Below are 15,605 nucleotides of genomic sequence, written 5' to 3'. Positions count from 1 at the left end.
TAAATCTATTAATTTTCATCTCATCAGTTTAAACTTTTAAGAGAAGTGATCTAACAAATATTTTTCCGTCAAGAGTGAAGGCACGTGAGGAATGCTATGCTGCTTATTGCTTGGCTGTGAACCTTATAAATGTCTTTCTCTAAGTTTGTGATTAAAGTCAGCCACCAATTAGGGTAATAGAACAGAAAATAAGCCAATATTCCAGTGCCGGGTCACTTCAAGAGGTGAAGAGTTGGAAGAATTAGGAAAATTTGGGATGGTGTAGAATTGGACCAACTACAACTATACATGAATGTATATGATGTGGCGGTCTTTTCCATTGAATAATTCCTCCATATTATTTGAAGACATGAAACTTTCGAAATAATTTCAGAGTTTCCAGCTTAAGATATCTAAAATACCGAAGTAATTAATTTTCACACTGGATATGTAGTAGAATCTAATACATTCATCATCTTATTCACATTTGAACGATTGAAAAACTATCAACCAATCACTACTGCAGATATGACTTGCTAAGAAAAGTCAACATTTTCTCGACAACCTGATCTTTTGAAAGACGTTTCCCCTAATTTGCCCGTATTTGACCTTACCGTATCTTTTTTTTATAATCTTGGTTCACAGACTCTGTAACCATCATAATCATTTTTTTTTCTAACCAAGCTTCATATAAATATATATATATATATATTAAACAGTTACAAGATACAATAGTCTAAAAAGTAGGAGGCCCCAACAATCATCTCCAAACCAACTAATACAACAAGGAAAAAAGAATAAAAAAAAAAGATTTGAAATCAATGGTTTCTACCCATTTCTCACAAAAAGAAGTCATTTAAAGTGATTTTTTTACAATCCAATAAACGGATTGTGACACTACTACGACTAAAAGTCATAGACTCATAGTAGATTGTGTTGTGTTTCATTTTACTAGTCCAGTTTGGTTGAAAGAAATGTCCACTTCATTTTTCTCACGATCTTTGGTTAAGATAAGTGGTGATATAAGAAAATAGCATCTGGTAGATAGTTAGATACACCGGTAAAAAGTCATCAATGGCTTTAAAGGTGCGTGAGAATCAGGCACCACTGCTGGTGAGAAGATGTTTGTTGGATCTGCAAGATCCAAGACCGCTGATCCCATTTCTACCGCGCGTGACAGCAGAAAAAGCACTGTGATGCGGCGACGGTTGAGATTCACGCGCTACTTAAATGGACGCGATTCTTCCATAAGCTAACAGATCGACAATTAAGGAGTCTTGTGGAGCTACATGTGACAGTCGAAGGTGGTTGAAAATCTATGTGGTTGAAAATCAATAGATCGGCTCATCTCCATGTTATTTTTGGAAAACAAAGGAAAATATTGGACAAAAGTCAATTGACAGTGTTGAAAAGTACTAAGGGTAAGAGGGAATGAGAAGCCAAAACTCCCACACCCCTCTTGACGGCAAATGGAGGATATTACGAGATGGGTTTTGAGAGAACTTTTCGGGAGAAGAGAAATAATATAGCGAGTGGGTGATTTATTTTAACTGTCATAATCATTTAAACGTGAGTAATGTTTTTTTCTTTTTATACAAGGGGGTGGGATTTTCGAATTGAAATTTTTTATTTAGAAAATCGAGTTATATACCATCAGACCATTAGACTGTTAGCATAAACGTGAGTAATGTTAAATAAACATTTAGAGCTTCCAAATTTGTATTCAACATATCTTTTAAAAAGTGACTTTGTCTGGATGATTTTCATTTTTTTTCAAAAGATTTGTAGAAATCGTTTTATTAAAATATTTTTATGTTAGCGTGACAAATTATTAATTTAAGTATATTATTACTACTATTCTACAATCTTTTACTAAATTATTATTATCTTTTAAACTCAAACTCATTAAAAATAACATTTCATTACAGATTTGAGTATTAAAGAGTTGAGTAAAATTAAGTTGTAAAATTATTGTATCTATACATTTCAGTATTATAAAATGTATTTTACAATTTTTTTTTTAAAAAAAGTCCAGAATTTCAAATTGAATGTTTCATGATACTGAGGGACTTTTATTTTTTTATTTATTTTTTAAATAAAAAGTCGTAACATTGATCTGGAGGATCGAATGCCGTTAAATCGTATCGAATTAAGCAACTCTGGATTAGGGCTGCACATCATCCAACCCGCACTGGTTTTGGACCCGACCCATGTCCAGCCCAACAAGAAAGAAACTGGCCTAACTTTAGTCGGGTCAACCCGTTTGCCAGTTGAGAACTTAAAAGTCAAAATTGATCTCCCCATTTCTTTTCCAGGCCCTAAACATTCCTTCCTCCCATCTCATCCCCCATTTCTTTTGTATTGCAAAAACAATCTCTTTTTCCTTTAGCTGCTGCTGCTGTGCGTATGTTACGGTTCCCTCTCCCCTTACACTTCCAAAATCAAAGTGAACCCTTGAAAGCTTTGTAACACCACACTCTCGGTGGCTATAAAAGCTGCATGCAGCGCATCATCGACGATATCAAAGCTGTCCAAAAAGAAGGGATTGACACGTAGCGAAGTGGCGGTCATTAAGGATTGCGTCGAGAACATCAAGGACACTGTCGACGAGCTCAAACATTTTTTGAAGGAAATGGGAAATGAAATCTTGGAGACTCCGATATGCAAGTTAAGATAGATAATATAAAGACATGGGTCAGCCCTACTCTGGATCACTTATCTTTTGCCTGCCGTCTCCTCATCTTTGCTAATTTTCTATATGCTATCATCCTTTGATAGCGAGTTGAATGAGTCATAAGAGCATCCACATTGGTCTATATATATGTATATGCAAAGTCATATTTGTATAATATGACTCTAAAATCATCTACATTAGCTTATGTATATCCAAATATTTAGTTAGCTATGAACAATGCTTATCTAAATTTAGATAATTACTATTCACTCCACAAAACATATTTTAATCATTATTTCTCTCTCCACCCACTTTCTCTCTCACAATCCTTTCATTTTCTCCATCCTTCAACAACACAACAAATTTTCACATGCACATTCATTTTATTATTATAACATATTATATATATTTTTTCATTTTATTATATTTTTAATATAATATATAAAAAAATTATATTTTTTACTATTTCATTTGTATTATTAATGTCAAATGTATGTAGTGGATGCTAGTTGTAAAATATATATAAAAAAATTGATTTTAGCAAAAAATTAATAATAATAAAATAATAATATTTTATTATTATTTTGTTTCAAATATGCATAAACCAATGTGAGAATTTTGCTTGAATGACAAAGTGGTTATGCAAAAGAGGTGATTTTGCATATGCATATGCATAGACCAATACTAATGCTCTAAAATAACAATCAGCTACAGGAAAAATAATTTGGGACGACTGCCCTAGTTTGGATATTATTTTAAAAATACATCACTACTATTTATTATTTTATTATTATTTTTCATCTACTTTTTACTATTATTCATTATTATTAAATATTCTATAATTACTTTTTCATTACTTTTTCACTATTATAATTCACAAAATATGAGAATACCTCACTATCCAAACGTAACCTAAATTACTAATCTTATCGATTACTCACAATATTATTGGAAGGGGCTTAATACCACTCCAAGGCCTATTGGGCCGCTTCTCGGGTCTAAGCAACAACTCAAGCCAATAACTCCTTCCCTGAGAGCTCAACCCATCCCAACCATTGAAGGAATAATCGATTGAGAGTATATTAATAATCGATTGAGAGTATCCCGAATAAGAAGAGCTATTCAATCATTGGATTTGATTATACTCTCCGTTCCGAGACTTAAATTTCAAATAACAGATAAGCCCGCTATTGCATGGTAACACAAATCTCATGGACTTTATATATACTTTAGCCTTTAGCCAAGCGGAAAATAGAGTCCAAATATTTTACCTGGATTTGGTCTCCAACAGTGATTATCAGGGCACCTTTCTCTGGGATAAAAGAAACCCAACCTTTCTTGGAGTAGACGTGAAACTCTGAAGACCCATCACATAAATGCAAACACAAGGAATGAGAGAAATCAGTACCCCTTATTAACATCCTGATCACATCATACCACTTGTCGGTCGGTACATTCTTGCTATGCTTGTAGAGACAACACACTGACCCAAGTTCTTGTTGTTGTATCATTTCATTTTCGTATATTGGTTTTCTTAGAAAACTTTCCCAGAGGGCCAATAGAATTTTCTCAGCAACTTTCTCTATCTCAAACATCAGGGCTTCCATTTTCTCGCTGCAGATCATTACGAAGAACTTTGGCATGAGATCATATGCAGGTTCCATATATATAATTGGTTGACAAACATCTTGAGGATTAATTAATGATTATGTGAGTGCATCAATGCTAAACACTACTGAATCCATAAAGTTACTGATCGATTGCACAATGTTCTTGAAGCTGAAGAAATGCAAATCATGTTGTTTCCTTTATGTACCTTTTCTTATTTTCTTTCACATCGAGCAGACTTCATACAATATTTATACTAGCTCTATCGTATTATTTGTTTCATTTCTTATAAAACAATTACATGCATTTTTTTTAATATTATTATTATGAATCTGCTACCAGAAACTGAATGCAAAATTATTAACGACACTGACCATTCATATGCAAAAATTACGGCCAAAAAACAATGCCCACAAATGCCAAAAACACATTGATCAAGACGAGGTAGTTAGTAAATACCTGAAATTTGAATATCCTGCTGGCCAGACTCCCTCCATTTCCAACTTCAAAGCTTCATCTCTACACCATACAAACTCTTCACTCAATTCGCTCTCGCCCTCCTCTTCATGACCTTCTTCAAAACCGTATGGCCTTTCCAACGACCTCGTCGCCGCCGCCTTCTTTTCTGGTGGAACATGGAAAATGCCAGTGGCGGCAGCCAATGCGGCACTCATACTTTCAGGCGGAATTCCGTAGTTCACCAGCTGAAAGCACCCAATTCCGGATATAGAATCCAGAATCTTGGGTATTGAATCACTTTCCTTGGAAGTCAAGGATTGCAAATCAATCACTGGGGGACTTTCAATGAATTTCTGGCGGGGAAAGACCTTATGGGGCAAGATGAGGTCGGGGACACGAAGGGAGTGGTGGAGGAATTCGGTGAGGATGTCATCATTGGTGACAGTCGATCGGCGTCCGGAGGCTACCGGAGAGGGAGGCGGGGCACGAAAATCAATTGGGTTTTCGGACCTGGGTTCAGGTGAAGTCGCCATGGGGATAACTCAAGCTCACTCGGGAGCTGTATATATGACAATCTTCTGAGTTCAGGTTTGTGTTAAAAATATGATTTTGTCTATTTGTTTTTGATGGATTTGCAAAAGTAAAAGCATAAGGAAGCAGCAATGATGGCATGTCTTTTTTTTTTTTTTTTGCTTCCGAGAACCATCAAGCCATTTTTTTTTTCTTTTATTCTTTTTCATCTGCATTCTTTTTATCTGCATCCTTTGCATGTCCAGTGCCATTCATCATCTCTTTGGTGGCAAGCTTTGGCCAGGACAGTGTGTGGGGGCTCAGGGCTCTCTTTTCTTACAGCTGTGACTTCCTTCTTCTTCTTTTCACCTTTTTTTTTTTTTAATCTTTTTTTTTTTTCCCTTAGTGATTTCTAATTCAAACACTAATTCGAATCTCACTTTAACTCTTCATCATGGAACTCGCTATCAACTTTGCAGAACCTTGTTAAACCTTGCGATTTTCCGAACATATTATACTCTGCAGAATCACCTAGAATTTTTAGGAACTAATCAGCAAATTTTGTAAAATTATTTTTTTAAAATTTTACTTATCTATTAATTATTCAAATGTCAAGCCAGAGGAGGATGAAAATAATTTTTCTAATAAAAGAGTAATTAGTGCAACTTGAGATGAATATGATGGTTTATTCTTACCGAGTAATGCTAGAAAGTTAGAAATAATTATAGGATATATAAGTCTCGCGCATTACTTTTAAAAAAAATTAGGCTAATTATTAAAAGAATAATTTTTTTATATAGATTTTATATTTATTTAATTTTTTTAAAATAAATATGCAAGACGTACATATTTTAAAATTATAAATATTATTTTTCATTCTTAATACATTTAGATTTTTACATGGAAAAAAAATCATACTATTTAGTACAACTTGTTGACATTTCATAGCATTATTGTTTTGTATGGTATGTTAAATTTTGGGGTCTCCTGCTTAATTACCATAAAGGTGATTAGGTGAACCTTTGATCATGAAATTGCAGAGGGACCTGTTTCTAACTGTTTGTCATCATTTCTATCTTTGTTGAAGCTGAAAATTCTGGTAGGCCTGCTTGGGGCTCTCAAGGTCTACAATGGGCCAGGTTGTCTGTATCAAGGCATAAATCATAACGTTGGAGTTGGGTAGTGACTATTTAAACGCGTGAATTTTAAAACTTAAATGACAAAATCACACGTGTGAACTTTGGTGGATTCACTTTTGCACGTGCAGCTTTTTACAAAAACCGAAAACCAAGCAGCCTAACTCTACTTTTACTGTTCGACTTGTTGGCATGTAAGTGATGATTTTACATAATATTAAAATATAGATTTTAAATTCAAAATCTGACTTTTTATTTTATTTTATTTAATTAAATATTTCACATATGAAACTCACTCATTAAAAAAGAATTGCGAGCATGAATATCAATAATATAATACAAATAATTAAATCTATTAATTTTCATCTCATCAATTTAAACATTTAAGAGAAGTGATCTAACAAATATTTTTCCGTCAAGAGTGAAGGCACGTGAGGAATGCTATGCTGCTTATTGCTTGGCTGTGAACCTTATAAATGTCTTTCTCTAAGTTTGTGATTAAAGTCAGCCACCAATTAGGGTAATAGAACAGAAAATAAGCCAATATTCCAGTGCCGGGTCACTTCAAGAGGTGAAGAGTTGGAAGAATTAGGAAAATTTGGGATGGTGTAGAATTGGACCAACTACAACTATACATGAATGTATATGATGTGGCGGTCTTTTCCATTGAATAATTCCTCCATATTATTTGAAGACATGAAACTTTCGAAATAATTTCAGAGTTTCCAGCTTAAGATATCTAAAATACCGAAGTAATTAATTTTCACACTGGATATGTAGTAGAATCTAATACATTCATCATCTTATTCACATTTGAACAATTGAAAAACTATCAACCAATCACTACTGCAGATATGACCTGCTAAGAAAAGTCAACAATTTCTCGACAACCTGATCTTTTGAAAGACGTTTCCCCTAATTTGCCCGTATTTGACCTTACCGTATCTTTTTTTTATAATCTTGGTTCACAGACTCTATAACCATCATAATCATTTTTTTTTTCTAACCAAGCTTCATATAAATATATATATATATATATATATATTAAACAGTTACAAGATACAATAGTCTAAAAAGTAGGAGGCCCCAACAATCATCTCCAAACCAACTAATACAACAAGGAAAAAAGAATAAAAAAAAAAAAAGATTTGAAATCAATGGCTTCTACCCATTTCTCACAAAAAGAAGCCATTTAAAGTGGTTTTTTTACAATCCAATAAACGGATTGTGACACTACTACGACTAAAAGTCATAGACTCATAGTAGATTGTGTTGTGTTTCATTTTACTAGTCCAGTTTGGTTGAAAGAAATGTCCACTTCATTTTTCTCACGATCTTTGGTTAGGATAAGTGGTGATATAAGAAAATAGCATCTGGTAGATAGTTAGATACACCGGTAAAAAGTCATCAATGGCTTTAAAGGTGCGTGAGAATCAGGCACCACTGCTGGTGAGAAGATGTTTGTTGGATCTGCAAGATCCAAGACCGCTGATCCCATTTCTACCGCGCGTGACAGTAGAAAAAGCACTGTGATGCAGCGACGGTTGAGATTCACGCGCTACTTAAATGGACGCGATTCTTCCATAAGCTAACAGATCGACAATTAAGGAGTCTTGTGGAGCTACATGTGACAGTCGAAGGTGGTTGAAAATCTATGTGATTGAAAATCAATAGATCGGCTCATCTCCATGTTATTTTCGAAAAACAAAGGAAAATATTGGACAAAACTCAATTGACAGTGTTGAAAAGTACTAAGGGAAAGAGGGAATGAGAAGCCAAAACTCCCACACCCCTCTTGACGGCAAATGGAGGATATTACGAGATGGGTTTTGAGAGAACTTTTCGGGAGAAGAGAAATAATATAGCGAGTGGGTGATTTATTTTAACTGTCATAATCATTTAAACTGAGTAATGTTTTTTTCTTTTTATACAAGGGGGTGGGGTTTTCGAATTGAAATTTTTTATTTAAAAAATCGAGTTATATACCATCAGACCATTAGACTGTTAGCATAAACGTGAGTAATGTTAAATAAACATTTAGAGCTTCCAAATTTGTATTCAACATATCTTTTAAAAAGTGACTTTTTCTGGATGATTTTCATTTTTTTCAAAAGATTTGTAGAAATCGTTTTATTAAAATATTTTTATGTTAGCGTGACAAATTATTAATTTAAGTATATTATTACTACTATTCTACAATCTTTTACTAAATTATTATTATCTTTTAAACTCAAACTCATTAAAAATAACATTTCATTACAGATTTGAGTATTAAAGAGCTGAGTAAAATTAAGTTGTAAAATTATTGTATCTATACATTTCAGTATTATAAAATGTATTTTACAATTTTTTTTAAAAAAAAAGTCCAGAATTTCAAATTGAATGTTTCATGATACTGAAGGACTTTTATTTTTTTATTTTCATTTTTAAATAAAAAGTCGTAATATTGATCTGGAGGATCGAATGCCGTCAAATCGTATCGAATTAAGCAACTCTGGATTAGGGCTGCACATCGTCCAACCCGCACTGGTTTTGGACCCGACCCATGTCCAGCCCAACAAGAAAGAAACTGGCCTAACTTTAGTCGGGTCAACCCGTTTGCCAGTTGAGAACTTAAAAGTCGAAATTGATCTCCCCATTTCTTTTCCAGGCCCTAAACATTCCTTCCTCCCATCTCATCCCCCATTTCTTTTGTATTGCAAAAACAATCTCTTTTTCCTTTAGCTGCTGCTGTTGTGCGTATGTTACGGTTCCCTCTCCCCTTACACTTCCAAAATCAAAGTGAACCCTTGAAAGCTTTGTAACACCGCACTCTCGATGGCTATAAAAGCTGCATGCAGCGCATCATCGACGAGCTCAAACATCAAGGACACTGTCAACGAGCTCAAACATTTTTTGAAGGAAATGGGAAATGAAATCTTGGAGACTCCGATATACAAGTTAAGATAGATAATATAAAGACATGGGTCAGCCCTACTCTGGATCACTTATCTTTTGCCTACCGTCTCCTCATCTTTGCTAATTTTTTATGCTATCATCCTTTGATAGCAAGTTGAATGAGTCATAAGAGCATCCACATTGGTCTATATATATGTATATGCAAAGTCATATTTGTATAATATGACTCTAAAATCATCTACATTGGCTTATGTATATCCAAATATTTAGTTAGCTATGAACAATACTTATCTAAATTTAGATAATTACTATTCACTCCACAAAACATATTTTAATCATTATTTCTCTCTCCACCCACTTTCTCTCTCACAATCCTTTCATTTTCTCCATCCTTCAACAACACAACAAATTTTCACATGCACATTCATTTTATTATTATAACATATTATATATATATTTTCATTTTATTATATTTTTAATATAATATATAAAAAAATTATATTTTTTACTATTTCATTTGTATTATTAATGTCAAATGTATGTAGTGGATGCTAATTGTAAAATATATATAAAAAAATTGATTTTAGCAAAAAATTAATAATAATAAAATAATAATATTTTATTATTATTTTGTTTCAAATATGCATAAACCAATGTGAGAATTTTGCTTGAATGACAAAGTGATTATGCAAAAGAGGTGATTTTGCATATGCATATACATAGACCAATACTAATGCTCTAAAATAATAATCAGCTACAGGAAAAATAATTTGGAACGACTGCCCTAGTTTGGATATTATTTTAAAAATACATCACTACTATTTATTATTTTATTATTATTTTTCATCTACTTTTTACTATTATTCATTATTATTAAATATTCTATAATTATTTTTTCATTACTTTTTCACTATTATAATTCACAAAATATTTGAGAATACCTCACTATCCAAACGTAACCTAAATTACTAATCTTATCGATTACTCACAATATTATTGGAAGGGGCTTAATACCACTCCAAGGCCTATTGGGCCGCTTCTCGGGTCTGAGCAACAACTCAAGCCAATAACTCCTTCCCTGAGAGCCCAACCCATCCCAACCATTGAAGGAATAATCGATTGAGAGTATCCCGAATAAGAAGAGCTATTCGATCATTTGATTTGATTATACTCTCCGTCCCGAGACTTAAATTTCAAATAACAGATAAGCCCGCTATCGCATGGTAACACAAATCTCATGGACTTTATATATACATATTCCCCCAGGTATGTGAAGGATCTCTGATCCATTTGTCTAGAAAATGAGATTCTTATTGTGATCACTGACTTAGGCATCAAAGTCATTCTCTAGAACGTCCAAGCCACACAACTTTTTGTTTGCAGGTGATCATGTGCATGAAGCTGTGAAACACATCCATAACAATCATAAAATACATAACGTTGTTTTGTTCGCTACTTGCCTACTTTATAGAAGCAATGCTAGATACAATTATAGGTTATATAAGCGTCACACGCTTTTTTAAAAAAATAGAAGTGTTCATTATGTTAGTCTCATATTTATTCACTTTTTTTCAAAAAGAAATATGTAACAGTTATACTCTATGACTGCAAATATCATTTCTCGAAAATAACATTTAGGTAGTCAGATCATATCAAGCACTGGTTAAAAGCAGCAACAACACCGACACATACTCCTCCAACAAAATTTTAATTTTAAAACCCTTGCCTTCCATAGTTATAAAAAAATATATATATATTTTTTCTAATATATTTTTTATTCATTTTTTTCATATCCTTGTATATTTAAAAAAATTCTCAAGATCATTTAAAAAATATTTTATTAATCACTAAGAAAAAAAGAATCATGGGGATCCGGTGAGTTTAGAATTATTCTTTTTTTAATTTATGATATCATTCTAATACCTAGTAATATTTTCGGATATAACACTCAATTATTTGCAAACATTGTGCGCATGCATCATGCACAATATTGCACTTAACATGTTGAGTAAGATTGTTAATCTGGGACCGATTTTTTTTTTTTGGGCCCGGTCTAGAACCCAGATAATCAGATTACGGTTCCGGGTTCCGGCCTAAATCAAATTCGGGCTGGAACCCGCATTACAAAACCCAGATTGATCCGGGTCGGATCCCGATATGAAACTCGAGTTTCGGATTTAACATCCGGTACCCGAGGTATATATATATATATATATAAAACCCTCATCCGTGCAATGTCCTCTCTCTCTTGCTCAAAGTCCAGCTCCAAGCCTCCAAACCCTCGTCCTTGACTTCCTAGCGCTTAACTCTCTCTCTCGCCCAAAGTGTCAAATGGAAACCCTATCTCTCGATCTCTCTTCTCTTGCCCGTAATAAAGGGAAGAAGCCTTCTCTCTTCTCTTCTTTGTCTAACTTCTCTCTCTCAACCTAGCGCCGAAACCACAACCATCGTCGCCGGTGCTATCAGAGACCACCGTCCACAGAAGACAGAAGCCTTTTCGCTACTCTCGGTATGTTCCTCTCTCTCTCTCTCTATATATTTTGAGTGTTTAGATCTCTTCTCTTAGGAGGAGGTTTCTTTCATATCTAGAGTGTGTTGAGGAAGCCGGAACCCTAGCCATCGTCGTCGATGACTAGCAGAGTTGACGTTTGGTTAGATCTGCTCTTTTCTTTTTGGCTTTTTATTTCTTTGCCCAGATCTATAACCTTTTATGTTGTGGTAGTACGTGAGTAGTGTTTTGGTTGGCCAGATTGTTGCATCTCTTTGTTTTCCAGTTTGTGTATTGACTAATGAAAGTTCTGTGATGATTTTGTGATTTGCGAAAACAAAATGCATTTTAATTTTGCTTACCCAAACAAGCTTATTTGAAATAATAGGATTTTTGCTATCTGAACTCTTTTCTGCCATTATACTCTATCTAGAATTGTTCACTCCATAAATGCTAGCCATAATAACTTAGGGTTATGTTAAAATTCAAGTATGTTACAAAAAGTTCACTTTTGTGTATTCCACTAAGTCACTAATTTCATTGTAGTTGTAGATCCTTTCAGATTTACCTATATGCCTGATTTTTATTATTTAGTACTTACTGTATTTATACTTTTATTTCTTAAATCTGGATACATACTTTTATTCATTGAAAACTATTGAGTTCAACTCATATAAATCTGGTTACATACTTTAGCTAGCTAGGACTATTTGGGTGCATTTCTTGACATTATTTTGATGTATCATCATTAATTTCAAAACCATTTTGAGGTGCTGCAATCTTTATACATAAAGCCATCAATTTCCATACGAATAATATTCATGTTTCCATGATAACTGTAATGCATATATTTTCCTACTAGAATCTATGCTTAGCATTGTCACCATTTTCTTTTACATGTATCTATCTTGCAAAGAAAGAGATAAAAGATAATCTAGCTAGGATGAAACAATTTGTGTTAGGCAAGCTTGGAAAAGTTCTTGATGAAATGTCAGCAGAGGCTTCTTTGGGGAGATTATTTGGTGTGAGATTAAATCATTGATGGGAAACTGCGCTGCTGATTTTATAACTCATTTCTTGTAATTTTGTATTTGGTAATGTAATTTATAAATACCAATAGTTTAATATGTAGTGGATTGCATTGTAATGCATGCATAGATGAATATTGGATTCTTTTTTTTTTTTTTTACATGCATTTAGTATTTTTAGAACACAAATATCATGCCTTTCATGAACTTGACTTCTTAGAAATAAAATAAAATAAAATAAAGGCCTTTACTTTTAAAAAAAAAATGGGTATAACCTGAAACTCGGATTTCCATGTTTTAAAAACCTGGATATTCCTGAGTTTCGGCCCAGGTTTGAAACCCAGGTTTCGGTCCGGGTATACCTGGGTCGGAACCAGGATAAACACCCCTAATGTTGAGTTGAGTTCTCTATAAATAGTAATGAGTTGAGATAATGAAGTGAGTTATGTGGGATCTACCTAAGATAAGTTTAGATGTGTTTTGATGTTAAGATGAGTTTAGATGTATTTATGATAAGTTAAAGAAGGTTATGGGTCTCACGTGTAAAGAGATTTTGAGTTGAGAGATGAGTTTAGTGATTTAAAAATTGGATGTTTGGATATTATAAGAGATCTAAATTTGAACTGAATTCAATTGAGCTGAGTGCAGTTAAGAAACCAAACAATAAAGATTCTGTTTTCCAAGTAAAAAGTACTATCTAGAACCCATTTATGCTTTTTAGCACCACGTTGGGTATCTAATTAAAAGAAAAATTTTATTTATCATCTTTAGATACCATACATCACACAATTTTTTATTTTTTTTTTCTTATCAAATGTGTGGTGTATGAATGATAAATAATATATTTTAATTATTTTATGAAGAATAAAATAAAATAAGTGCAGTCTGCCGATGATAAGTATATTAATTTGAAAACTCATCCGGAGATACCCCCAGCCCCCCCGGGGGCAACGCAATGCAGAGTATAGCTACGTAGTCTGCACCTCAGAAAACCCCAAAGATGACGAGAGCATGATTGAAGAAATTAGGTGGGTGCAATGCAGACATCCGTCTCGATAGATCCAACTTTATGTCTAGAAGTTTTGGATAGGGTTAGGAACACGGCTGAGAATGCGAGGAAGAATCAGTGTTGATCATTGGGAGAATTAACAAAAATAAATTCTCGATTTTAATGATCATGACATTATCAGCAAGATAGCGAAACAAAACTGTACCAAGGACTTTTTAGTTGTCGTCGTCTGGTTGTGGTGGACTTTGATCACTCTGTCCACACGTATAAGCCACAGTCCATCCTGGAAGACGCAAGGGGTCTAAGCCAAAGACCTCAAATATATAATAGCTCACCTACTACAAAGAGAAAGTCTTCGTAAGGAGCTGAAATGGGACACCTTCTGTCGAGGAATTGTTAAAGATTGCTATCATGCTTGAATTCACAATCTTTGGATTTCCTTGGTTCAAAACTAAAAGATAGATACTATTTACTATTTATAATTGTTCCAATAAATTTTGTAAACAATATTAAATTAAATGTTGTAACAACCCTTCATATATCTGCATTTTTTTTTAATTTAAAAATTGAAGTATAATCAAGTTTTTAAATGAGATATGATCCCATGCGATGAATTACAGATTCATTCATTTCAATGGGTTGGATGACATATCAATTAATACAGAGTGAAAGGAATTTCGTCCTCTCAGACATATGAACTCAATTTGGCCGTAAGTTTTGGATTTTTCTCATAGAACTTGGCCTTGCCAACCGTACTAACAATTTCAATATAATTTGCTAAGGAATTGTAATATTGTCATTAAAAGTCAAAGCTAATAAAAATCATGTCCCTTGAAAATGAATCGACAGAGTATAACTACCACAAGAAATAAATATATTAATGCTACCACAAGTATCACATTCTCAAAAGAAAAATGTTACTTTGCGTATTTAATTTGTCTTCTTATTTTAACACTCATGTATTTTATTTTATTTTTTTATTTTTTTCACTTAATAATTAAGTAAGTGATTATTAGTGTATTGATTTTTTTTTATTTTTTTAAAAATGTTTAAAAATAATAAAAAATATAAAAAAAAAAATTAAAAGCCAATTTGGCCTAGCGGTCACTTGGAACGGGCCACTCTGCACCGCTCTTCTCAAAATATTTTTTTTTTTCATATAGATCTTAAACTTATCTTCATTTTTTTTTTTAAAAATGCACAGAATTTATAAATTCTAAAATTACAAATATCATTTCTCTATATAAAATATAAGAATAGTTAATATTATTTTTAATTTTAAATATTGTTAACTCAATCACGCAGCTAATTACTCGTGTAGCACATTTTAAAGAGCTTTGTATGTCAATCATTTAAATAACAACCACTTAATTAAAAATGTAAAATTAATATTAAACTGAGGAAACAAGCAAATTAGTTAACGTGACTTCCCTAGAAAAGCTCCATGGCTAAGGGTAACCATCCGGAGTGCCATCCATGGTTCTTGGCAGGGACGGCTCAATGTATTTTATGGCCTAAGGTGACCATTAGGTGCTTTAATTTAAAAATGATAATAATATTTAAATATTAAGTAATAAAATTTTATTAAAATTTTCTGAAATGCAAAACAAATATGAATATTTTTTTATTAATAATATCTATAAGTACCATAACAATTTGAAAGAGAATCTAATTTTTCTGTAAATAAAGTATTATCCATTATTCGTAATATACTTCTTTTAATACTTCATTATGAAAATAAATAAGGCCATCAATATCAAAATAAACATCATATTTTATAAAATATTCAAGAGTAATATATCATCATTTTGCTACT

At 32.9% G+C, this 15,605-nt stretch overlaps 1 protein-coding gene across 1 annotated transcript; it reads right to left on the bottom strand.

Moving 5' to 3' along the window:
- Positions 1–3,882: 3,882 nt before the first annotated feature.
- On the bottom strand, positions 3,883–5,430 carry LOC121247750 (1-aminocyclopropane-1-carboxylate oxidase-like). Its single transcript, XM_041146183.1, has 2 exons — positions 4,721–5,430; positions 3,883–4,267 (listed from the first exon to the last, which is right to left on the bottom strand). The coding sequence occupies exons 1-2, from the start codon at positions 5,251–5,253 to the stop codon at positions 3,883–3,885; spliced, it is 918 nt and encodes a 305-aa protein (XP_041002117.1). The 5' UTR covers positions 5,254–5,430.
- Between the last annotated feature and the right edge of the window lie 10,175 nt (positions 5,431–15,605).

Source organism: Juglans microcarpa x Juglans regia, chromosome 1D, assembly GCF_004785595.1.
Source record: "Juglans microcarpa x Juglans regia isolate MS1-56 chromosome 1D, Jm3101_v1.0, whole genome shotgun sequence".
Lineage (NCBI taxonomy): Eukaryota > Viridiplantae > Streptophyta > Magnoliopsida > Fagales > Juglandaceae > Juglans > Juglans microcarpa x Juglans regia.
Note: the sequence above shows the minus strand (reverse complement) of the source record. Positions and strands in the feature narration are given on the sequence as shown.

Coding starts and splice junctions, on each gene's coding strand:
- LOC121247750 (XM_041146183.1), bottom strand. CDS start 5,253: ATGGCGACTTCACCTGAACCCAGGTCCGAAAACCCAATTGATTTTCGT. Junction 4,268..4,720: donor GCAGGATATTCAAATTTCAG/GTATTTACTAAC, acceptor AATGATCTGCAG/CGAGAAAATGGAAGCCCTGA.